Source organism: Phalacrocorax carbo, chromosome 13 (genome assembly GCF_963921805.1).
Source record: "Phalacrocorax carbo chromosome 13, bPhaCar2.1, whole genome shotgun sequence".
Lineage (NCBI taxonomy): Eukaryota > Metazoa > Chordata > Aves > Suliformes > Phalacrocoracidae > Phalacrocorax > Phalacrocorax carbo.
In genome coordinates, this window is record NC_087525.1 from 16,850,317 (window position 1) to 16,877,788 (window position 27,472).

General features: G+C 40.9%; 1 protein-coding gene across 3 annotated transcripts in view; it reads right to left on the reverse strand.

The window, feature by feature from the left end:
* The window catches only part of LRMDA (leucine rich melanocyte differentiation associated), a 671,621-nt gene that overhangs the window by 274,085 nt on the left and 370,064 nt on the right, over positions 1-27,472 (reverse strand). For all 3 annotated transcript variants that reach the window (XR_010375110.1, XM_064464928.1, XM_064464927.1), the window contains exons 3-5: positions 21,598-21,729; positions 11,031-11,165; positions 756-882 (exon numbers count right to left, since the gene is read on the reverse strand). Coding sequence is in view for 2 of the 3 variants with exons in the window: in XM_064464928.1 (XP_064320998.1) it covers positions 756-882; positions 11,031-11,165; positions 21,598-21,729 (394 nt within the window). In the remaining variant the exon portion in view is untranslated. The remainder of the gene's footprint in view (positions 1-755; positions 883-11,030; positions 11,166-21,597; positions 21,730-27,472) is intronic.

The window sequence follows — 27,472 nt, forward strand, 5'->3', positions numbered from 1 at the left end:
ATTGATGGTCTACTTGAGAGAACAAAACTGGAACCAGAAAGCAAGTAGACTGAAAACTTGAGTGGAGTTTTAAGGAAGATCTGCGGCACCAAACCACTCTGAAGCTCAGATTGCTGTTGTCGGGTATCGATCAACAACGGAGAAAGACGGTAAGGTGGGGAATTCACATCCGTATCCCGTTTGCGTCAGCAACGCCGTGTGCCCAGGGATGAGGCAAGTGGTATCAAAAGCTCAGATTATTGAAAGTGTCTCTCTGACGGTGTCAATGCTTACTGGCAGGACACCACACTAAGTACCATCGTACAAAATTAGAATCAGCTGGTCCACTAAAAGCCAACGAACACCGCAGGTGCGGGCTCCGCAGCGGACGTGTGTGTTGAGCGTACGAGGCAGGGGACAACTTGTCAGAAAAACCCTGTTCTTTCACAAAAGTGTATCACACAGTTGTTACATATCTTCAGACAGGGTAAAAAGATTATTTTAAGCTCGGTGACACATATTAGTTAGTTTGTTATATGAAACAGAGGTTGGAAACCAGAAATCTGATAGCAAAACCACAGTCCTTCACCCAGACACAGTAAAGTTTGATGTTAAACAACAGAAAAATTACCAAGGCTTTTGCCCCGCGCCTGAGCACGTTTACCAGTGCGTTCATTTGAAAGGTTTTGTCTGTTACTTCAGTGAAAGACGCAGCCAAGCTGTTGGAGGTATTTTCAAACAGTGTTAATGGATCACATTGTCGTTATGTCTCCTACCTTAGCATCCTTGGGCTTAACCACTTTCATGAAGGCGCCTCTTACCAAGGCTTCCTCTCTCTCCCTTCTGGTTACTTTCCGAGTATCAAGAAACTTCAGGTTTGTCAATTTGTGCAGGACGAAATATCTGACAAGTAGCAAAACAGACACGGTTAAAATCTAGTAATAAACAAAGACATATGCACAGACTAAATGACTAAAACCAAACAGCAATAAACATCAACGGCCTTTGATTCCTCTCTCACCTTTGTCGTGCAACGCAGCTTAAGTAAAAATTTGCCCATAACAATTTGATACTGGGCGGATCAAACAGGTGAGGAAATTATCACCGTGGGCACGTATGTTCTCTGTAGGTATTAGTGAGGTATAAGGTACATCCAGAAAGAGAGTAAAATGGAAACTGTTTTGAATTGCTGGTTTGGATAAGGGTCTTGTGAGTGATTCCAAAGATTCCATCCCAAATTGCAGGGGAAAACCAATCTGAGACATGGGAAATTGCCATCTCCCTTCTCCGAAAGAATTCTCAGAAAACATTTATTTGCCAACATTTCTTAGGATTTTTTATGGTATTTTCCTAAGGACACAACGATCAGTAAAATTAGAGACACGTGCAGCAAACCAGGGAGGAGTGTAATTTCACTTCTACCACACATCCTAAAATATCATCCTTTGTCTTGAAAGGAGTGTATGTCAGTGTTCAAAACTCTTAACATTAAAGAAAAAAAACACATTTTTTTCAAGGGAAAGCATGAAATTCCTGGTCTTTGCTTTCCAGGACTACATTTTGACACACATTTGGAAGGAGAATTCCAGTTTGGTCCCGGCAGAGAGACAAGATGTCCTTATGGCATACGGATCCCTGCTCAGGAGTAAATGCACACAGGAAGAGACTATTTTTATGAAAATTATTTTAAGAATTCAAAGTTCTTGTTAGGCTCCATCAGCCCATTTAGCCTTTTCAAAGTAGAGCAGCTTTTTAGCCTTAAAAATCGCCTTTGGCTCCTTCCTTGCAGGGGGAGAGAACAGGGCAGACCAGAAACGAAGCGAAGCCCAGCACCGTGGCATATCAAAACACCGACCTGAGGAAGTACACGGTATTTACACTGAGCCACCGAATGTGAAGCAGATACTGCAAAGTGAGGGAAGTGCCCAACTCTTCCTGGGAGCGGGTAGGAAGGTGACTGATCACGTGGCCCATGCCCAGCTGCTTTGTTTAAAGCTCCAGCCAGCCAGGGAGCCTCCCAGTTACACCAGTCCCTCCGACACTGCGAGGCACAAACCCAAGTAGGAGGAAACTCCACATAACGTAACATTTTGAAAAAGAACAACACACAAAAAATGCGTTTTAAAAGGTAGGAGTTATCTTATAAAACTGTTCTCAAGACCAGATAAACATGTGAAAAGGACTGTAAGTTTCCCCTTCTACAACCAAGCAAAATGTAATGCTGCAAAGAAACCTTTCCCTCGAGTACACCTTCCCCTGCCACAACAGCTTCGGAGAGGGTTAACGAGCGAAGAGAACACGCTCAGCACTGAAATGCTCAGACAGTTTAAATGCGAACCCTCAGCCTAGGATTTTCAGTGACGTCAGAAGAAGGAAAAGAGAGTCGCTTTACAACACCGACCGTGTCCCAAGGCCATTTGTTACGCAACAGCTACAGATCGGAGAGCGCGACGTTCTGAGAGTCCTCCCAGCCTTGCCGGCTGCCCTCCCAGTCCTCCCTGGCCTTTTGCGGGCCCTTATCTTTCAGTGGAGAAGCAGCTCTCCATCTTGCGCTACTGGCAGAAAAGCTCTGATGACAACAGATTCTTTCAAATGAAGACATGTACAGAAGGAAACAATATGTCAAGAGTGAAGAAGAGTGAAGCTAAAAATGAGTAAAGACACCCACTAAGTGTAGGGTGAGAAAAGATGAATATTCAGGTGAAGAAAACATCGGTATTAGAAAATCAGCAAATGTTTAATGATGGAATGAAATATGCCATTGAAAAGCAGGCTGCAACAAAAATGACAACAGACTAAGACAGCACTGTCATCTATGCTGACTTTGGATCACAGCCCTAATGTCAGTCTCTCAATCATTTCAAAAGAGCTTAAAATTATAATAGCATTCCTTGATACAAATGTATTTTTGTATTTTTAAGCCACCCTGACTGCACTTCAAAAAACAGAATTAGCACCAGCACTTGCCCGTTCCAGCAGCAAAACGAAAAGCCCTACCCCCACAAACCAGCAAACCACACCACAAGTCACAGCTCTGGGGTTGGTCCTTCTTCTTTCTTTTTAAACTCACGCTCTTTGAGGAGAGCAAATATTTTAAAGTAAGTCCCATAAAGGTGATCCCACCAGTAGAACAAAGGTATATCAGTGATTAATTCTTTTAAAAGGTGATTCAAAATATTATTCCATTTATTCTATTTCTTTTACTAAATGTGGGATAAAAAGAATCTATATTATATGAAAATAATACGATACTTCCTTATTAAATGGCTGAAGAAAAGCACGGGGCTTCCTGGATGTATTTTAGCTAGAAATATAAAGATGCAGCTTCAATCTAAATGTAACACAAGTTTGCCATAAAAAATACAGGAAAGGATTACCAAAGCCCTGGAATGAACACTTTACAATATCAATTCAACCCTTGTAAATTTAATCCAGGGTTATTTGTTGCACAAAATCTCTTTACTGTGATGTACGACTTAGTTACTGAGGTTATCACAGCAGTATCCTAAAGTTGCATAGTACATAAAACATCTCAGTTAACAATGCGGGAAGGTTAACTCCCACAGATAACCTACTATCAGAGGGTTAGACCAGATGACATGCCTCTGTCAGCTTTCAGGAGCTATTGATGGTTCAATCAGTTTGTTTTGAAGGTAAAGTACAACAAAAGGGCACTAAACTTATTCAAACTGTCAACAGGGACTATCTGGAATGTTGCTTGCAGGTAAGTAATTTTGGGTGTTTTAAGACTATTATCAAACACCAATGGCTGCAGAAAAAGACAGCTACTAATAACACAGAGTGCAGCCATCATAAAATACTTTATGGCAGGTACTAGGATCCATAAATCGCACGACACACGGCACCCGTTTTAGACTTGTAAAATCACTAGTTAAGAGAACGCTATTTGATGAAGAAAGAACCATCTAAATTTTACATTACCAGTTTAGGAAGGTTTATTTGAGGTTTGAGGTTGGGGGGACAGGGTGTCCCTGCCCCCTCCCCCCCCCCCCCCCCCCTTATTTTTTTAATCATTTTGAAACTTAGCGCTGCCCCATGTGCTGAGACTGCTGTTACTGGGTTTTAACATCTTTGCAGTGGTGGGGAAAAAGGGTGATTGTCAGTGATGAGGGTAAAGCTGAGCTCCAGAGGCAGAAAAAAACAGGGACACCAGGAAGGTGCTTAGAGATCTGTTTCTCGCTGCCTGTAAACTGATCTTCTAATTCATGATGGATTAAGGAAATGAGCTCTGTAAAGTAAAGTTGCATCTTCTTTTGTCCAGAACCATCTCCCCCCTTGACTCTCAGTGCCAAGAGTCCCGTGAAAACAAGCTAATAACAGATATCCATCACACACAAAGAGGAACACTCAGAGATGGAAGAAGACCAGAGAATATCACATTTCATGTTATTTCAGTCTTAGTTAAGTGAAAATGACAATAAAGATTAACAATTCATTTACCAGTTTTGTAAGTGTTGCATGTAATTAGCATTCTTTCGACAGTTTTTACACAGACCTGTCAAGATACTGGAAAAGAGGGACAGGCTTGAGGGGGCATTTGCAAAGGAATGCAGCGAGTTTGGGATTCAGCCGCTATTGACATTGGCAAAAGCTCAACGGGGCAAAGCTTTCCTTTGAAGAAACATGCCCGAGTTCAGAAAGGGAGAGAACAAAGGCAGCTTTGAGATCAGCTATTGCTATTTATTAAACAATACACAACTCTAGTTTTCATATAAAGAAATACTGTCTCTGATACTGACTCACTCTGCAGCCTTTAATGAGTCACAGACTTGTCGTCCTAATTCTGCCTTGCAAACACAGAAACTTACCTCGCAGGTATAGTCTGTGTACGTTTCTAGTTCTCTACTGTGTAACAGGCATTACTTAAAACATTGTCCTTGGGAAGTTCCCTCACCCCCTAAAATCGGTGATGGTTCTCACAGCCTTAGGAGAGGCTTTCACAGGTGACACAAAGGGGTCAGAGAGAACGTGTAAGTGTGCCTCAAAGGGTCACAAGGAAGAACGGAACAAATCTGTTTTAAACATAGGCAAGAAATTTGCCGGTCCTCACCCAACACACACAGGTGTAAATAACTTTTGTGTCAACTCCTTATTTTGTTAAATAGCTACTGTGTATTTTCATTCTGACCTATTTTTTCAGTAGCCATTTAGGTTCGGGCATAACAATTCCTTCAGCTTTCATGAGTTTTGGTACACTACTCCCCACTATTATCTAACAGTTCTAGGAAATTTTTATTCTGGAGCTGTGAAGACCATAACACACACAAAAAAACCCAACACATAATATCACAGCATCTAAGGGCCTTGATTCATTTATTACCTCCCTTGGAAAAGCAGACAAGTTGTAGAACACGGCTGGCCTCCTGATACAGAAAGATAATGGCATCACCCGTGAGCCACGCTAAGGAAAATCTTAAAAGTGGCAATAAATTACTCAGGGAAAGAATGTTTTGGGGTTGTTTTTTTTTTCTCCTTCTACTCCAAGAAAAGTATAGTAAATTTGTATAAGAGTTTTAGAGAAAATAAACTCTTCCACTGAACCTTTAGTGAAAGACTACAGTAAGAAGTAGATTCTGTACAGTCCTTTATTTTGTACTTTTATTAAAAACTGGAATATAGAACTGTGCTATATGCATCAATAGTTAAGTCTGAAGCACAAAATTAATCCGGCACTGAAAAACTGAGAAGTATTTGCCCAGAAGAATGCAGAAGCGTCCAGCTCTACCCGTGCCATAACTGCAACACACTCCTCGTTCCAGAAAGTGTTTCCTTTCATTTTTCTACTTTCTGTGCTACTGTATTTCCTTTCTGTGACAATCTTAGAACTTAAAAATAATATACCTATTTCAAACTTTGAAGAGCTGACTGTGCTCTCAGTAACATTATTGTAAACTAGAAATAATAAATAACCTGAAATTGGCAAAGTTTCGTCAGCATTCAGATGGGGAGAGATGAAAACAAAGAATCAGCAGGACTGAGCGAACACGTTTACGACACCGACCTAGATTATCTCCTGTAATTTTTCCCTCTGCACCCCCACAGAGTTTAACCCCTACCCCCACCCTTACCCACCAAACAGCAGACAGCTGGCTGCCCAACTTCCATCTGCGGCAAGACTTCCTCAACACAGAGCGAAGGCAGCCAGGTCGTAAGCTTAAGCCAGCATCTTTGAGAACAGAGGGCCCGGCATTGGCATGAGGTGTGTCAGAGGATCACGTAGCCTCTCTGCAGCCTTGGCACTGCTTGGTGATGCCCACGTAACTCTGAGGGGCTCTCACGTCACTCAGAAATCCAGATCCCCTTCCCATACTTTAACATCATCTGCTCTACTCCACGGAAGCAAACAGCCCTATGGATCAGAAAAACACCTCTCTGTACATGTAATAACAGTTATGTGGTAGCATGGACAAACTGGGGTATGGCGGACCTCGATTCGTTTGGCCGAACAAAAACATTAGAACAGCCCTTGCTCATAAGTCCTGGCAGTGGCTGATCTCAGGCGGACGTTGTGTGGCTGGCTGATGGCTATCGGACGCAGGGGTTTTTTCTCCCAGGTAGTGTAGAAACAGCAAGGCCTCACGCCAGCAGTGAAGTAGCACAGATTTGTACATTATACAAATGTAAGGGAATACCCTAATCATCTCATGAACTCCGTAAAACACATATACAGAAGTACCACAGACTTCAATCCCTCCTGCTAAGGAGAGCCTCAGCAGTGAGTTCACTGATATTGACCAAGTATATTAGCATTATTTTCATTACTGAGCGAGGATTTCTAGCCTCCTATTGCTTCTTGAGTATGTATTTATAGTACCATCCAAATTCAATAACAAGACTATTTAAGACACGTGAGTAGGTTCTGTCTCAATTAGGAAAAAAAAAAAAACAAAACAAACCAAAACACTCAAACAAATCCACAATAAAACAAAGCTACAAGGAAACGGAAAAAGCTATACGAGGACCCAGCATTTCGCAGAATCAATCCTGTGGGATGGGAATAGCTGATAATCCATACAAAATGCACGCACTTCCTTTCTTGCTGCTGTATCTTAAGAGGACGTCATAAGGTTATCACCGTTTGCTCCCCCTGCCAAAGATAGCATATCTAGTATATGTACTTTTAAGCTAATTTAAAATAAACCCAGGCATTTGTTTCCACTTGCCCTCGTTTCCATGTCAACAGCACTTAATGAATGCATCATTCCAGGAAATGTCAATAAGGAGCAAAGAAGAATGAGCAAGCACTGAAAACTTCACACATGGCGTACATCCTTCACAATCATATCGCTTTAATGAAAATAGGTGAGGTCACCTGCAGCATTAGCAAACGCTCTGTAATACGTTCTGCCCCAGATGATGTTTCACAGTTCAGTAACACCACGTTTGAAGTTTCCAGGGCAAACAATACACCCACAGGACCGACCAAGCGCGGGTACAAGAGAAGCAACCAGCAATTACTGTGTTGGCTTCTGTTACTTTGATCTCCGGGTCACGACCTCTGCTTTCACCCAATCTTCAAAGTGGAGATTGGAGAATAGGTTATTTTAGAGGACGCACTGTTTTGCAAGCTATTTTGTCTGTGTTTCTTGCTTCCTGTTTGAGCCAAAAGCTTTTAAAACTCTCCTATCACCATCATATTTCAGATATTCTGCCTTCCCTTGCCCTCACCCCCAAGTTATCCCTTTACAAAACACCACCTCCTAACCATGGAAAGCTTAAAAAAAATAAGAAGTAGGAACTTATGGCACTTTTTTTTTAACCAGAAAGAAACCAAAGCCATTTTACAATGATGGAAAAAGCCGTGAGTTTTTAAAAAGACCCAAAGAAGTTTTCTTACAAAAATACCGCTGAAGGGAACTTTCCATTTTCTTTTCCTGTCCAAGCAATAATTCCAATTACAAACACAGAAATATTCTCATCAATTTGTTCTCCTACAGATTTGAAAGGCAAGGAGGAATAATAGGGATGGAAAAAATTGTTCTTCCTTTTTCTTAAAAAAAAAATCTCACTCAAGTGTTACTATTTTTCTTAGGAAAAAAAAAAAACACTTTGAGAAAAATTCAACAACGATGTTTTCGTATAAAGCCTATTTTTAATGGAAAAGCTTTAGTATTGGAATGGATAGAAACGGTAAACCAATGGATTAGTCAAGGAACCAGAAATGCTTGACAAAAAGCATAGTTTTATACATTTTGCAAATATTTATAATGAAACCTAATTATTTTTAAAAGATGTAGTATTACTTTTTATCTCTGTTACTAGTAACACAGCAAATCACTGGACCTTGAGTTTTGAAAAAACTCATTTTCTACTTTTTTTTTTTTGAAGTTGAGATTTTGGGGGTTTTACAGATCTTTTCAGTTTGTTGGAATGAGAAGATTAAGTAAAGCTTTGATTTCCAGCACCTTTCTCTTTCTGGTTGAGGAATTAAATAGCCTGAACTCTAATTGAACTCAGTAGGAATGAAATTAAAGCTCAATGAAAAATGAAGCTGTGGTTCCAATGGTCACTACAAAAATTTACAAAAAGAAGTTCCTATTCAGAACAAAACAAAACCAGTTAAAGTTTATGGTAAAGTGAAATGTTTACATAATTCAGGTTCACTGAAATGCAATCTTTTGGTGCTTTCTGTGTGACAAATATTCTCAAAAAAATTAAAAATCTTATGAAAAAAAGTTGCTTCAAACCATTGAAAAATGCTGAAACGGGCCCTTTCAAATGTTTGCCTTTGAGATTTGAAGCGACATATTTGATAAAATACAAATACTTTCCCACGCAGGAGAGCTTGCTGATGTTAAATCTGAGATAAATCTGTACGTGTGGGGGAACGAAGTAACAAGTTCTGTCCAAGATGCTTCAGAACTTGTATTCAAAAGCCCGAATCAGCTGTTCAGAGTAAAATTAGCAGAGCACTTTCAGTCGGTTCCACCATGTTGGCAAATATATTCCCCTAAAGATGGATGGATGGATGCTTTTGAGCGTTTTTGAGTCTAATGTTGTCTGGCAAACACATTTCATATAATGTAACAAAGAGTTACGGAAAAGGATCAGGAAGCTTTCATTTTAGCAGCAGAACCATAAATCATTCAACTAATTAGAAGACCATTCTTCTTTCTTAAAAGAGTTTTAATTAACATAGTTTATATGGAAAAAAAAAAAACAGGTTTTTGAAAAATTGAGAGGAAAGAAAATGGAAGCTGCATTGCCGTTTCCAGCAGATGCATAAATACAATCACTTCACACTTTGCCACGGTGGTTTGTCACGACGTGACCTAAAACTACCCTGACCTCCCTGAAATCAACATTTTTGCATTGAAACGAAACAACCGACATGCTTGTTTTGATGTATGGCTGTGTGACATATTATAAATATTACATCACATAACCACAGAGGATGTCAATCAATAAAGAATTTTTTCAGACAGCACTAAATGAACCATGGGTTCTTGCCTCTGAATGGCTCCTTTAACGTACTACTTTTGCTTAAATGATTAATAGGAGGCATATTGTCAGAAAACATACTTAAAGTGAAAAACAGTAAACTGTAGAAATATCATTCATTTTTTAGGCAATTCTCTAGTGCAAATGTCACATAAATTTACATAGAGACAGCACCATTAGGCTCCCGTACGCTGTATAGGAGGCATACCTTCCACTTAAGTGTGAAAGCAATGGGAAAATGTTTTATTAAGTCCAGGCTGCTCTACCTGGGGGGAACCAAAATGCTACAGCTAAGCTGGATTCAGGACTTGAAAGTGTTTAGGCTAACGATAACCTAGAAATCCTTCTCCAAAACTTGGAACAAAGGAAGAACTGCACGCACACCCGGGGCAGCTGCGCTGCTGTTTCAACCTACGGCATTTATAAGCAATAAACCGGTGCATCAAATTCATGCTGCTTCCCAATAAACCTGCTTTTAGTCTCCACCACTTTGCATTGTTTGATACTAACTCCCACAGCAGAGTTTGGGTTACATGAAGATAAAATCAGAGATTTATTATATAACTCTGAATACTGCGGGTGATCTGCAAATAAAACGTAAGCTCAGGAGGCTCTGCGAGGTCGGCAGCGCGGTGACCGGCGCTGCTTGGCTCGGCTCTGACCTGCCTCAGCCAGCCACGTTCAGCTGGTGTGCGTGAAAACTGCCAGCACGCCAAGACCGAAGTCTCCTATCCGAGGCGAGCGAGGAAAAAGAAATCCAATTACTTTTTTTTTTTTTTTTTTATAATCACTGTCTCACTTGTCTGAAGGTTCTAGCTATGAAAATTATGTCACTTCAGCAGACATTCTGCAATTTTTGAATCTACGCTCACAGTCACCATCAGTCACAAGTATTTTTATCTTAAAAAAAAGTAACCCTTGTAATTTGTAGCAACATTTCAGTTGGGTTAGTCGGACATATTATGTTTTATCAGACTTCCACATTAATTTCCAGATGTCTCTTTGTGTAATCTAGCTCATTAAAATGACATTATTGAGGTAGTTTGGGGTTTTTTATTTGAATCTAAACACTAGCTACCGGGAGTCCAGCAGCACAATACAGGAGGAGTCCTCTCTTCTGCATTCTTTAATAGCGCCTTGATAACTGCAGTAGAAGAAACTCATCACCATGGTCAAACGTTACCAGAAGACAATGCAACTGGCTGAGTGCAGTGATTATTTTATCATTGTTGTTATTATTGACTGTCACCCTTAGTGTATGGAAACGTTGCCTTACCTTGGCCTAAGGGAAGGAAAGGCTGTAGGTAGGCACATACGAGCACCCACATTCAGGCAAGCCTGCGCACACCCGCTCACCCCCAACACGTGCTGTACGTCACTGAGATATTTCTTGAAACAGGGTTCCTGAGAGTGATCTCACTGAAACAGGATTACGCAAATTCCCTGCTGTTTCCTGGCAGAACATGCCACAGTGCTTTCAGAAAGAGCAGGTGTGTGTTTGAGACTCTCGGTTGGGTTTAGTTCAATATTTTTCCAGCAATAATCCAAAACCGACATACCTTATCAGGGCTACGAGCGCAAGCACTAACCTGTATCTCTGGTAGTCGTCTTCGTCCTTTTCTTTGCAGACCAGTTCGTTCGGGCAGGCCGTGTTTCCAAGCAAACTGAGATACTGTAGCGAGGGCACAACTTCAGCCAAATGGTCCAAAAGGCTCTCCAATTCTGTTATGTGTCAAAGGCTGCGCGTTAAGGATTCAACGACATCGATGAAAAAAGCATTAAGAGTTACGCCGCTGCTTATTTAAACATACATTTCAATAACTGGCGATCAAATTTAGTATGGCATTCAGGAAAATGTCACATGAATTGTTCCAAGGGCAAATGGGGATAAACATCAGTGAGTTTTTTGGCATGGAATGAAAGAATTTGGCTGTTTTGTCATTTTTTCCTCCTCCTTTCTTTCCTAGGTGGTTCGCTACAAAACATTAAAACTTTGACAAAATGATGGATGCTGTGTGGTAAAATGGCTAGCAATTGCTGGAGCCACGAAACTTTTCCAGCACGGAAACAAACAGTGAGTTTCACAGCACATTCATCACTAATATATTCAGTCCACTGGAAAATGAGGGTTTTTTTTTTAAAAAAAGAAAAATTAAAAACTCAAACCACAACAAGCCACTTTCACTCCCAGCACATAAATGCTTTGAGTGCCACAGCAACACATTTGTAATTACTCAATTAGTATATGTGAATTAATGCTTCACTAAGTGCAACTTAAAGACTTCAGTGTTACAAGTATTTTATATATGAAGCTTTAAAGTCTTGTAAAGCATAAAAATTTTCATTAAAATAGCTTTATATTTTGGTGTTTATGAGGCTTTTTCACTTAACTATATTCCTTAGAGCATAAATAATGATGATACACTTTTGATATTGTAAACTACGTAAAAACAAACAAGCAAACAAAGGTTAACCTGTCTTTTAACCACCGCAATATTGGAAATCACAGCTTAGGTTTAAGCTTGACACCAATATTCAAGCATTCGCACCTTGCCGATTGATCAAATAAAGCACATGATTTTGTTATAGTGTGGCAGCCTCCAAGACTTGAACCATACATTCTTATTTACTTCAACTTACATGCAAAGAAAAAGGGGTGACTCTCAAAAACATGCCGTGCATAAAAAGTTGAAAAACCGACAGACTTAGACAACAGTAATAATTATTCAAAAGCATTAAAGGGCATTTTATTGCTCTGTTTTTATCCACTCCTGCTGTTACAGACCACAACTATTGTTTTAAGTCCTCAGTTCACTTGTGTGGCTATTATTTATACTTGATTTATGTGTTTCTGTTATCTTTGTTATTTTTAGCCGATGGAATTTACTTTATTTCTTCACCTCAATATCTTAAGGGCAACAGAAGCAACAGAGAATGGAAAGTGCAGCTTCATTGTTAAAAATGAGCTCTTCCTTTTGTGAGCCTGAAATTTTGTTTTGTTGCCAAACACACATGAAGATCATGCAATTACTAATTTTAATATATTAAAACTAGTCAATCTACACTCACAGGTAATGTTCTGTCCCACAAGGTCTGAGGAATCATACTCAAATATTTTGCACGAGTGACAAAAGTGAAGGTTTGAAATCAGTTCTATGAGTTAATTAAAAAGGTGAAAATGCTAACTTTTAACTTGGCAAAGCCACATTACGGAATGCCATATGCCAGCAAGCAATCAACCAGACCCCACGGAAAACTGTCTTTTTGTAGCACCATATGATACAAATCTTCTTTGTCAGCCAGGATGAATTCACAATCAAAACTCGGTGCTAGTTCTTGTCTCCTCCCATCTGGACCTCAAGCTCTCACACAAACTTTTTCATGGCTCTTTCAGGACGTACGTGACTGTGATGGGAAGGCCACAAACCGTTTTTCCATGCATGTTCAAGTGAAAGGCTTTCTAAAAACTTCCTAAGACCATCAGAGAAGTGCTTGAACCTGCCACACACACCCCCCCCCCAGCCAGGAGAAACAATTTCTTGCAGGATTGCTTAAGTTGCAAAAAGGTTCCCTGAGAGAAATAGTTTATTATTACAGAAGACAGTTATTTCCACAACAGCAATCACACACGGGGTCAGCTACCGCAAGGCTTAGGGAGTATCTGGCCATTGCCTATTGAAAGGAGAAAAACCCAAACCAAACAAACAAACAAAACCTGAAAAACCCAACTTTTTGCTTTTTCTATAGAGTAAACATGCAGAATTTTTGCTTGCCAATTCAGCGGAGCTTTTTCTGGGGTAGAAGCTCTTCTTCCCAACAACTTGTTGAATGTGGAGTAGGACATGTAACCTCACTCCCATCTGCCCAAGCAGACTTAGGGGCAAATATCGACATGTAGTTAGATACGTAATGATGAAGAGCAGTGTCAGCTTAGATTTACAAGAAGTGTAAGACTATGCATCAAAGTCCTACGGACCGCACAGAGAGAGACACCAAATTCAGTAAGAGTTTTGGGTAAACAACAATAGTTGATAATCTGCATCTCAAAAATCTAGATGTCCCCAAATTTGGAAATTACTGTCTAGATTCTAATATCTCATATCTAAACCTTGAGCAGAAACACCCCCCTAAAAGTTATCCCAGGCAAGAACGACCAGGAATCACATGCAGACCTCCTGCTGTGCCGTCCTGTGTGAGACTCCCCAGATCTTTTCTTTGTTATCATTTCCTAATCTCCCTCTACCGAAACAGATATTTATCACCCCAGCATTATTCCAATTTCAGCTGCAACAGAAACAGAAACATGTGCCCAGGACAAACCCCGCGAATCGGACATAATCACCTCAAAAGTAGGAGGTCACTAGCTCACAGAAAGGTTGAAGCTTTGCAGGCTTGGACAGCCCAAAAATAACAGGACACCAGCAACGCTTGAGAACAAACCAACCCGGGGCTTACAACAGACAACTTATTTTGTGCCAGAATCAGCAGTTATATCATAAATAAAATAATGAAAATTTCTGTTCTGTAGGACTTTAACTGTCTTTTCTCATCCCTCTTAGCAAAACAAACTGCAGGGTACACATTATCTTTCCAAGAAGCCCCATCCACCTGCCATCACAGTTAGTCCTTACAAAGCATGTAGGAAAAAATAATTGATACACTGTTCAAATTCTCATGATTAAGTGTTTCTCAGAGATGAGTCAGAAGTCATGGTGCACTTCTAGCGTACTCTTTAGTTAATTAGCATGTCACATACTTATTTTAATCACAATACTGGAACTACAGGATGAACCAGAAGCATAGAGTCTTTCTAAAAAAATGCTAGGAAAATACAGAGGGAGAAAATCAAAAGCAAGCTGAAATTTTATTGCCAGCTTCCCTTTTACGTTGCAGTGTAACGAGTATCACATTGGGGCAATCAGAGCCAAAGAGGTGCAAAACCCTGCCGTGCCATTTCCAAGACCAACCTCAGCTCCGTTCGGCCCAAAAAGAAAAGCCACAATTAAATCCACGGACAGTGCTAGTCAATATTTAGTTGTTTGTTTATTGAAGGCCCTGTGACAACAGCCCTGAACTGATCTTTCTGAAGTCACAGTCACCGGTCACCAGGTGAAGATACAACAGTGATGCACACACTTACACTACAGTCTATTGTTTGAAAACTGGCTTAAAGCATCGCTGGTACGACGACCAAATTGCCTTAGTGTAGCGACCCACCTCCGAACTCGGCAGCAGCACCGTTACCACTCTAGTAACGCCTCTCTTCCTATCAGACACTGACTAAAATAAAAATTTGTAACAACAAAAATTTTAAACTCTTCAGCAATTTGGCTCACAAGCTACGACATCAATTCTCAGCCATAACAGAGCAACGGGCACCTCCACAAACACCGAACAGAAACATACTGGGCATAGTTTAAAATTTCACCCTCATCAAATGACTCTACTGTCTTCCTGCACTATTTCTAGTCTTAAATTAGGGAAACACTTGTATGAGCTGGGTGTCTCTCATGGTCAGATCAACTCTCTGAAGGCTCTGCAGCATGTTACATGTAAGTATCCCACACACGCATGTTCACAGTCAGCTGCTCACAGCAGGCGCACACCCGCACACAAACACGTCACCGTCTTTTCTGTTCAGAAAAACAAACACTCCCAGCAACACTGAGACGTTAGCCACAGAATTACTTGGAAAACACAGCACTATGGTGGGTCCGGTTAAGCTGCAGAGCAATATAATTTTTTGCAAGTTTTACGCAACCAAAAATATCCTAAAATAAGTATGTTCTGACTTGGCTATTTTCACGCTCTATCTGGTACCCAATACCATAGTTTTTGAGGTTCTCCAGAAGGCAAAAAGAACAAGCAAAAGCCCAAAGCAAATGATGCATCTCCCTTCTCTGGCTAAAAATTAACTGTCTACACAAGCGCGTAACATTTTTACTTGTTTTGTTGAAAATCCTGTAGCCTGGATTGAAATTCTGCTGCTGGTCAGGACTACGGCCCCTTACGAACGCTCCAAAGATTAGTTCTACAGTGTTCAAGACTAGTGCCAAGGAAGGACTGGTGTGACTCAAGGTTAAATTGTGCCCGGGGAATATTACGCTTTAACAAGGTCGAAGTTGTAAACTCAGAGAGGATAGTATAACGCTGCTTTGCTTGGCCAGTGTTAGGAGAGCCTCACAAGCAGGGACAGCCATTTCGATGCTAAGCGCTGTCGCGCGACAGCCAGCACAGTAAAAAGACCGTTCTGTTACGTTTCGAGGGGTCGTGTGGATCCACGCAGAAATTACTGGACGATGTCTCACGTGTTCCACTATTCCAGACCTCTGTATTCTCAAGAGCCTCTTTAGCTGTGCCCTTTCACTAGTCCCTCCAGCATATTTCCAGGGCACACAGACATTGCATGAATCCTTTATAGACAGTAATATAAGGGTCCAGCTGCTTTAAGTACTGAGGGCTGGTGCTGGTCATCCCCAAACTCCGTGCTCTTTCCTCTTTTACCGGTATTCTTGCTATAACCATATTCATGGTGGTTCTTCGGGGACAGCTGCTGGTCAGACCTATGCAGAAACACAACGTTTGCTAACAAGGTTCTAAATGAACTTATTCTGGGTAATTCTATACAGATGCAATGCTAGCATGTAACTCTCCAAACAAACTAATCTACACATATTTTCTATCTCACCACTAAATTATTTTTTGCATATAGTTTGAGGTATGCAGGAGAATCTGGGATTTCTTTCTGCAACCTGTTTCTCTGCCAGCAGTTCTTTTTACTAGTCACACCCTCAAATACATTGCCTTTATATGAGAAGTAACCACTCTTGTTCTCTCTCTCAGTGCTTGCCAAGCTGCTCCACCATTTTCCTTCAAAAAGTTTGTTCTTAAAGTCTTCTCAAATTTTTAGCCGTTCCCACTTCCCCAAGAGACTTGCAGGAGAGCTTCTCATGTTAATGACCTTCTGTGATTACAGCTTTTGGAAGTTCTTGGAAGCAAGGAGACAAAGAACAATCTGCTTTACATTCAAAATATTTTCTAAATGCGTACATAGAGAGTATCAGAAATATCGCACAGAATTCCAGACCACCACGTAGAAAGACCCAAAACTGTCATTCAAGTGTCTTCTGCCAACTAACCATCTGTCATGCAGGTACTGCCATCAACCTAACATTAAAACAGCTGGAGAGCACTTCTACCAGAGTCATAAATGAGCAAGCTACCTATATTTATTCCCATTTGAAACATTTGCTTCAATTAAATTTATCACAAACACGATGTAGCAATCACAAGCTACGCCACAGGCAAATAGCCTTGAAGCAGAAGTTACCAATTCTCCTCTGAATGCAGTGTGAAAAGATCTTTGCCACCTGAACGCTTTTCCATTAGAATGTGCTAGGTCTTCAGGGTTGGATAACCACAGAAATAGCTTGCAATATGCAAGTATACATCTTCCCCTTCTCTATGTGCAATAGGATGTCACACACAGTGACATTTGTATGCCACGTTCTGGCCTGAACCCTAGCTGGCAGGGAGAGAGGGCCTTCAGATAAGGCCCTGTTCACTGACTACAACCATTTGGCTCAAGAAAGAAAAGGTGAGGCACGGGTGGTAATTAACTAAGTCCATAAGATCTCATGGGGAGCTTCCTGCATACTGAATACTTGGGAAAAAAAAATCCCATTCTGCCTACTGGAGAAGAATTCATTTTCTCTGTGTAGCTGGAGTTGCTAGTGCTTTTAAGGGCATTTCAGAATTCTCACGGTTCCAAGGCTGCAGCTTTGAAGACTAGGTTTCAATGTTGTCAGGTATACAAATGTGAGGAAACGGAGAAAAAGTTTCTATTCCTGCAATCAAATTATGTTTCTGGTTCTCTAGAGAGGTCCATCCTGAAACCGTATGTCCTTGCTTTCAAAGTTTGCTTTTCTTTGGATTTTTTTTAAACACTATTCTGCCCAAACATCGCTCACGGTTCCCAAGGCACCACAAAGACAATGGCAGCACCCGGCCATTTCTTTAAAAGTTCTGACATCTGGAGTGAACCGGCCCAAGCACCGCTCTAGAACAGGATAAGGAATCGCCTGGACTGGAGACGGCCTCCCTCCTCCATAGGTGTTCGGCATTTGGCATTACTTAATTTTTACTTCAGGTACACTTTATCCTAGAAGAAAGATTTTTGGCACATCAGGTACTGCGGTTCTCTAACAAGACACACTCAGATTTAGCCAAATCCGCAGCTCAGGAGCATAGGCGGGAAGAGGGCTGAGCCCTTTCAGCTCAGATCTCTGTTCAGTGGAGATGAGGATCTGCGCGTAACAGGAGACAACTCACTCGATCTAAACATCAAGTCCTCAGCACTTAACATAACGAGATTCTGGTCAGCCTGGGACTTCTAGGTCTTCAAGTACTTCAAGACAATGTAGGAACAAGCACAAAGGCAAAACAAATTCCAACCTACAGCTCGGGGGTTACACAAACCCAAACCTGTCAGGCACTATGATGAGGCCTCTGTGAAGGCAGATTATACCAGAAGTACTTACTGGTACATTCTTCAGTTGAGGTACTCGACCCATGCTGTTTTCAGAGACTCAAGAACTTATAACCCTTCGATCCGAACCACACTGATAACGCCCCTTGCCGTAAGTAATGCATACGCCGCTATGGGCATTCTGCCCAGCTCCAGATTTCCCACTCTATGACGTGAAATATTGTGCTCTTCCTCTAAACCATTCAAAACCTAGACCTAGATTCAATGTCTGCATTCTACACCTGCATTTGACACCTTTATTCTAAATCAATTTTGGTACCAGTTCTTCAGCAGTATGCAGAACGTACGCTAAATGGATGACCAGCTCACTGGACTAAGTGAAGAAACGGGGCTTTTACTTCAGAGAATCACAGATCTGGTTTGTTATCAGACTTGCCTATTTTGAAGGGAGGCAGTGAACACCATCTGATTTTCAGCATACAGGTATATATATTTGACAAACTATCACTGCTGCCCTTCTGAGCAGTTTTAACAAATACTAAAAAGATCGAAATGTAAAAGAAATTGAAATGTCTATACGATATAGTCCCTCTGTAACACCAGCCACGATCAGCACAGTGAAAAGCCATGAAACCTCACACTGCTACATCACACACAGAGGAATAAATCTATTTAGATGTTTCCTGACTGATTCTTATTATCTAGTGAACACACTTGAAAGGAGAAATGAGGCTTCCCATTACAGGCATAGGTGATTGCAGGCACGAGTCCTCCTCCAAAACCAACTTCCTACCTAATTCCCATCCGTCTCAGTCTGCACCGCTTTCTGCCACCCATTGTGTCTGACAGAGAACCTACGACGATACGTTTCCCAAAGTAAATCAGACTTTTGTAAAAACAAGCATACTATACGCATGGGAAAAGCATGTTAGAGACATGTAATCCAAAACTGCACAATGCTGATAACTATCCTTTATGTATTTCAGCTATATAGACTGCATTTAAAAATATTTTTAACAGATTACACATTACAGAAAAGTTGAGGTATAACACTAGGAAACTGCTTTTAAAATAGTAATATTTAAATTTGCTTCTTCCATTTCTAGTAGAAGAACTGGTAGCGGCCAAATTGTAGCTGAAATACACAACGATCATTTGAAGAAAAAAACAGTAGATGATTCTTCTAAGTATTTACCTGATTTAGAGATAAGCTTTCACGTTTGTAAGCGTATGCAGGCATTGTGTTAGGAGGGACCAAATGGTACTTACACGTACAATGGCACACAATAAGCGAATCATGTAAAAGCAGTAGAAAGTTCTTATCAGAACTATCAAAACAGGATCTGGATCAAAATGAAGCCAAAATAAAAGGAAAGAAATAGCAAAGAGTACAGTATGGGAAAGCTCTCGTGAGAGTTTTAAGTTTACATGTTATTCCAGTTTTCACAAAGATCAGTTTGGCTTTTTGTTTGTTTCCATCTCTCCCCCCCACCATACGTATATATTTCTGCATGCACAGTAATATTCCACCAGCTGAAGATTTGTTCCAGATCACTATTCTTTGCTCACTTGTGTCCTCTCTGTAGTGCTACTGCCATATACTAAACAGTCTTTCCTGTAACATATTTCATTATTCTATTAAACGTACATTTTTATTTGATCATTTTAAAAATAGTTCCATAGGGAAATCATTCCTTAAAAGAAGTCCTTCAAGTTCAAAAGAGACTTTTTTCAAGTATGGTATCCACACTGACGAGGGGGGTCTGGCAGGTCTCCGTGCTTCTGAAGACTGCTGTACCTTCCCTACAGGAGATCACCGCTCCCTAGGGCTCAACACGTTAATGATGGACAGCGGGTTTTTCCCCTCTCTGGGCAGTCTGTACACATTAGGTGTTTTACAAGAATTTCTGTGCCGCCTCTGTTAAATTATTGGCAGCACACTCCAAAATGTATATGTTATTTCTATAACCTGGGTAGCTCAATACTCTCAAAGCTCTAGCTTCATAGTTTTAAGACTGAATTAAAAAAAAAATCCCAGGCGAGATCAAACCCTTCTTATCATGTTTTCATTCACTTTGAGAGCTTACTCACTTGACAATAGTACTTTAAGTATGTCCGTGAGACCAGCAGAAACTCTTCAAAGGATACTACTGACACGGTAAATTTTTTTCCTCTGATTTTGTTCAGTGAGCTCTTATTCAATACACCTGCCCTCCTTTTGGAAAGTTCAAAGCTCCTCCTTGACACCCCGCCAAAGGACAAATATACTCACGTGCTTTTGGGTCTATGGCCCAATTCACATTCCATGCTTTGCGGAAGGAGATCTGCTGCACCAGACAAACCACCACCCACAGCATCAGGAAAAGCATTCTCGTGCATTCTTCATCAAAGCATGCCCGGCTCAGATTTTACCGTGGCAGCAAACAATAAAACCAGCTGCTCAAATCCAACCCACAGAACCCGGCATTAACCAGAAATTCTAGCCAAATTCCCAGGACAGCAACGATTGCGACTGCTCACGAGACACTCCTGGCAAATTTCCAGGGCCCCAAGAATACAAGTTACTCTGCTGATTTCTATTTATTTACAGAGTCAAAAATAAGTGTGGAAATCGTAGAATCTGCAGTTATTTTTATTCTCCTCAGTCGGAGGATTTTGCTTTAGTAGAAGGTAAATTGCTCTCTGTTTACATTGTCTGTAATAAAAGCCTGCAGCTGAGCAGCCCTGTCCTCACGCCGCAATTACAAGGAGGGGGCTTTCATGGTCTAAGGCTCTGCAGGCCTCGGTTGGCCTTTTGGCCACAATTTGATCGCCCTTCACTTTTGTAAAACCTTCTATTACCCGTCTTCAGATCTCCAGAAGGGTCAAAGTATGGGAAAATTATTTAATAATCAAGCCCATGCCCAGCCCTTGCAGATAATGAGTTTTTACAGACCGTTATCTATAAGCCTACAGACTAGGGGCTCGACTTCAGCAGAGTACTTAGGCAAACGCTGAAATATTTATTCTGAATAAACTTGAGGAGGCACTAACTTCAGGCATGTGGAGAAGTGCCTGATGGGTTAGGAATGGACTTAACCATCCATCTAAATACTTTAATGTATTAAGACCTTGGTTTGGACAGCATTTTATATGAATTTATACAGAGCTGGAAAACAGAGGATACAGCGACTTGCTTTTACAGCTGCGGTGGCACAACAGCTACCAAACTGTGCATGTTACCAACTTCACTAAAACAGAGGAAGGTATTACATTTGGGGAGGGGGGTAGGTTTATTTTATTGTACTTTAATGTTTTAAGAGCCATTGAAAGTACACACACTTCATTGCGTTTCACTGCGCTCTCTATTCCACTAGAGGTCAGCCTGCAACAGAACCCCAAGCAAACAGGAACTGCTGCACACTGGTAGCACTGACATTATTTTCCTTCTCTATTTTATCTATTAGAAAGATTTCTTCAGAGCCATAACTTAGATCTCTCACTAAAATGGAGCAACAGGAAGATATAATGGTGCATTTCATTTATGAATGACCTATAATAAATTACTATGAAGTATTCCAGGTGCCAACCAAGAGAATGCTTTGTCTGCACATGAACTATATTTCACGTACTTTAATTTGGCTGACACATAAAACTCATTTGACATTTTGCAGGTATTTCTTTGAAAGGATATTTGGTTCTTGTTGAGCGTTAAGGTATGGAGGTGAGGTAACCTGGGTAGCAGAAGGTCATTTCCGAGTAGATTGTTGTCCAAGATCAGCTCTTCCAAGTAACTGAATGTTTTCAGTCCTTCTAGTGACCTGCAAACGACAAAGGCAAGAGGAAAAATGATACTCCACTAAATCAGGGAGGCCATTATGAGCTGAAATAAATATTTTAACCTTCCCTTTCAGGAGTGGGAATAGTTTTGGTTTGGGCCTGTCAGAAGAGTGAATGACAAGCATTAGTGGCAAGGGGAGTGCTGGCACTGCAACACATCCTTCACATGCTGGCAGGATGAAGGATGGGGGTCACTTAGTGAGTAGCCAGGATCCAAAACAAAAGGCTTCAGATATGGGGCCTGCAGGATGAATTTGTCAATGTCTTGTGCCTTCAGGCACCCAGCCTCGCCTGACCCTAACCTCCATTCCCAAGATAAATAACTCTGTCACAGTTCACCTTCATTCCCTGGACACAAATTTAAGTTGTCATCCATCATTTCTGCCAAGAAATATCATACCCCGCTAACAATAATAAATACAACTTCAAGTATCATTTCTTAGCAGTTACCTTACATGCAATAATAGGAAATGGAGAAGGGATATTTTTTTTTTCTTTTTATTAACCTCTTAATTTGCTTCTTGAGTCCCTGCAAACAAAATAAAATGTTCTTTACAAAATAAAATGCAGAATTACTCCAGACAGAAAGGACATTTGCTGTGTTTTTCGGAACTTACTGTCCCGCTGTCAAGCCACAGGTCAGACTGCAGAGAGCGGCTTTAAAAAGGAGCATTTCCCAACAGGGAAGTGCAGATGATGGCTTGTAAATAAACAAGATTCTGGAGGTATTCGTTCCTCTGACAGCAAAGTACAGGGGGGAAAAAAAAAAACTAAAAAGAACACCTCGGTACCTTGTTAAGGCATCTGTTCCAAACTCGGTTCTTAATGCTTGCACATTCCAACAGGAAAAAAAAAACCCGCACATTAATCAACTGAGACACATGGTATACGGAGCATACGCACAGACACGCATTCACAGCTCATTCACCTACCAGACACCTAAAGATATGCTGAGATTGCATGACTTGACAGCTGATCTACTATGCCTACCAGTGGGAAGATCATCACTGTATCTCCTGGCTGTTTCATCAAATGTGATTAATAAGGGAGATGCAGTCTACGCTATTTATTCAGCTTCCAATGACATTTATACTGAGGGGATTTTCTCACTCTCCCCCCCAGTTTTTGGCAAAGATCAAAATACAGCCAGGGCCCCTGTTCGAGAGTTCTAAGGCACTACTACTGGAGGAAAATACAGATATTATTAGAAAGTATATGGGTTTCAAATTTGACAATTTAACGTTCGTCTGTCCAGCAAAAACAAGATACCGCTTTTGTAGGCACAACTTACCGACTACTTACGAATCACAGTTAGAGGGTTCAAGCAAGCAAAAGAAATCAAGCACGTGACCTTTACACCGGGTACTGTACCCTAAACTATGAATATTCAAGTAACATTTGCGCAACACAAAGAGTGTATTTCAGTCCAAGGACTCCAAAGCGCTCGCGGTCTGTTGACTTGGCGTCTGAAAGGGAGGTCCAGCTATTGCTAATGCCGTTTTGGTGCTGGGCAGCCAGACCTGAAGAAAACTTGCCCTGCCTACACCCTGTGGCATACCTCTATCGCTACAATGCATCGAGACTACAATTTCTGGAGCTGAAAGAACAAAAGCCCCCATTATAAACATTAGGCTGAAACAGCCACTGCAGTAACAGTCGCACTTTTTGCATTTGCCTTAAACAAGCTGTTTAGGAAAAACTCGATTCAGCCTACATAAACCGTGCGCCACTAAGAGCTGTGCTAGCACGCTGTATTAAGCTAGCTATTTCAGTGAAGGGTCGCAGCAGGCTCGGTTTTGCCAAAGCCGAGATCGGAAGGGAGAGCAGCAAACATTTCAAACGGTGCTTTCCCCCCAACTACCTTTAAAAGGCAAAATAACCCAGAGGAAGTAGCAGTGAGTTTATCAAGCTGTTATGAGTTTTCATTTCAGTTTATTTGACAAACCTAGTTTAGCAAATTCCCCTTAAATACTCTTTATTATATAAATAGTGGATTATTTCCAAACCTCACATTTCAATGTAAGACTTCGACTTGCCAAAGGAGTTCAGGGAAGGCCACCTTCTTGTCAACACCACAGAGCCTTCTGGGATGTTAATAGGTCCTTTGTGAAAAAAACATTGCTTGGGCTCTGGTCAGTGTCAGCATCAAAATACACATTGTTCCTGAGTTATGTTACGCAAATATAATACTCTTATCATGAGAATCAGCAAATGGTTGGCAACTGGCAAGGAGAAGAAAGCGCACATCCAAAACTGCTGCAGGGGAGGCATAAAACAAAATGACAAGCCATGAAGTGGGACAAAAGGCCTTGAAACACTAGAGGGAGTTGCCTATTGAAACAGCCTTTCTTTCACAAGCCTGGGCTGAACACAAGGGTACTAGTTTCATAGACAGGCAGAGAAAATTGTGCGCAAATCTCCTTACACCTGTCTGGTTTTGATAATTTTTGCCATGTAATGTTATTAGCTGCTCAGTTAAAAAGGAGCCGTGTTACACAGGGGGTAGCTTATTAATTGTTGTTTTCATGTCATCAGAGCAGTGTGCACTTGGTGATTTAATCACCTAAATTCAGGGTCCGGGGAGATGGGAGGGGTTGCCACAGTACAGGGAGAGAGCTTAGCCATTACCATAAATTTACATCCGTATGTTATTTTGCTGTTCACAGAACTCTTATTTTTTTCATCTTAAACAGAAGGAAAAACTAGCACCAAAACCAAATTGGTAGGATTGGTTGGTAAACAGAAAAGGAAAAAAATGTGTTTGCTCCCATTCAGTGATACTTGCTACTAAATTTAAGGCAGCAATCCCTACCATCATAATATATAAGGAAATATCGCCCAGCAATTGTACTCCACACTTTGTGGGTTTTTGTACGGTTTAGGTACAATCCACACAATAGGTTTTATGGTACAAATTTCAGCAAGTCCCATAACTTCTGTGTGCCTCAATTTCCCACCTGCAGGTGGGAGACAACATCACTTACCTAAGAAAGGATTAAAATTGTGAATCAGTATACAGAAAGCATCTTTGAGAAGCAGAGGTGGAAATCAGTACCAATTACTGGCATTTTTATTTTTAATGAGGGTGAGATAGTTGTATTAATGCACTCTAAGTGTTTCCTTCTGAGCCCATTACTAGATAGGGAAAGCGTGTGTATATGTAACAGCACAGCAAGAAGCACACCAACACCCTGAAAGGGATGAGTATAAAAAGATGGAAATCCCCCAAGAAAGAGAACCAGTCTAAAATTAGATCTGTGCTGTTTTCTCACAGTTCACAGCAGAAAAATCGTCTTCCCGGGCCGGTACATTAAGCCAAACCCACGATCTTACCACCGCCATACAACCAGCACTGAAGGGCAGCGGCAAGCAGTTGTTTTCCCTGGTTTCAAAAGGCTAATAAACATCACTGAGGCGTCTTGCAGGTTGCTTTTCCCTGCTCTAATGACACGAAAGCTGCCCATTATCTCACCTGTACCATCTCAGTTACCTCCTTGCAGGGCTCACACTGCTCCCAGAGGAGAGCAAGCGCTGCTGAGAGATTTCCATTGCAATTTCCAAAGTCACATCAAACCGACAAAACATCACAACGCATTCAGCGCCGCCTCATTCAAACAGAAAAAACTTTAAGTTTCCCCTGTAATTAACCCTATCCTCGTTAAGATAATTATGATCAAGCTCCCTGTCACAGCTAATATCACAGCATCATTGCCTATGGCTCGCGCTTTGCCCTCATTAGCTTACAAAAACGCTGTGCTAAAGCGGAGAGCGACTCCCTCTGCAAAACGACTTAAGATGTTCCGTAAGCAGACAGTAAATAATCCTTTGGAATACAAAGGTCTCAGAAATGTCATTTTATCAAAGTCCTTCAGCTAATCAGCAGGATTTCTTCCAGCTTTCTTTTCCATAATTCATCCATGGTTTGTAACAAAGTTTTAATCATAAAGGAATGTCATGGCAGAGATTTCTTCCCCCCCTATGCGCATGCATGGCAATTGTCAGCTACACTATTTCACACAGTCCCTCTGGCCTGATGGGGATTTGGTTACACGGAAACCAAAGAGCAGCTCTTCGTTCTGGTAATATCTGACAACGAAAACACGGGATTTTATAAATGATAAAAAGCAGAAGCCTCTCAAGTACCGGACAAACCTTGGTACTCTGCAGTTGTCCTTGTCCCGAAGAACAAGCTGCTCAGAAGTATATGCTGGAAAAGAAGTGTTCCTCGCATTTTACCCCACCCCTCCATTAATAAGACAGCTGCCTCACATGTAATGACTTTTTCCTCCTTTTTAACAGGAAAAGCGAGAGCAGTTAACAATATGTAAATGAGAGAGTTTGGCTTTAGCCTTGAAATTCATTTGCACTCTGTTGACAAGAGATAGCCGTTACCAGAAGTTAAAGACAGAGCTGGTACATAACAAGAGCTTTTTAAAATACCTTTTTTCTTGCCTTTTATGTTTTTATAGGAGAGCAGAATCAACACGAGAACCCTCGTACTAGATAATTTCAGTATTTAAAGAGTAGAAATGCAATTTCTATTTCTCCAGCACCTGCCAGCCAAGGAGCACAAAGAACTTTTTTTTTAAACATTAATGAATTACTCTTCAAAAACCTGCTGAGCTTAAAATTCCATTTTGTAGTAAAGCAGAGAGGGGTTAAGTGACTAACGAAAGGTGACCTCCAGCAATTTTCCAAGAGCCAAGAAATAAAAACCCAGAGCTCCTGGCTTCTAGTCCTGTGTCTTAACCTCACCAAAACAAAACAAAGAGCAATAAATAAATACTATATATATATAAAAACACAAGACAGACACGTGTAAGTTTAGATTTTGCATAGTGCCCTGGGAATCCAAAACATCATTTCACGTTTACTTGCTTTGATTCCTGTTCAGTTTTAAATTCCATCTAATCTGAAATATAGCATACAAATAAGGGGAAAAACCCAAGCCATTTCCAAGTCTGTTCTGATGGCGGACGGGGTTCAGTGAATCTTCTGTGCAAAGTCCCTGGGGCTGAGGCCTCTGTCAGGATTCAACTCTCAAACCTGCTTTGCGGGGTTCGGCTCTAAGCACACCTCTCACCTGTCAGCACAGGAGAATAACCAACCCATTTTAAAGAAAATAGAGTGGCTAGAATTCAGTTCCAATTCCAGAAAAGCGCCCACTCTCGCTATTATAATCACAAAAATACTGTAAATCGAGGTTTCTGTATTTCCTGCACACAGAGATAGTACTGGCAGATAAGCTACAAGTAAAGCATCAAAAAATGACCTCTACGCTGCTCAAGCATAATAGCTTTTCTTTTCTGCAGTCCTACTCGGTGTTTATACCCATTTCTCTGCATGACAATACATCCGAAAAGAAAACAGAATGGACTGTGTGAAGGACAGTTCTGACACAAATGCTGGCCCAAAGCAGAACAAAAAACAAAACAAAACAAAAAACCATAACCACCAACAACAACAAAAAAGGCGACCCACTGAAAGTAAAGAACCTCCAAAATTTCTAGCATGGGCCAGGCCCCAAGTTAGATCAGACAAGTCATAAAACAGGAATGATGAAATCCTGTTCAATGGAGAACAAGCTTACCAATGCTTCCAGAACATGAAATGTTTTCTCTCGTCTAATATCAGAGGGAATGTTAGCATTTTGCAGGCTCCCTAGAGGAAGCATTTTGCATCATCTCTACTTTATCTGTTTCCAGCCTTCTCTTGCTAGACAGA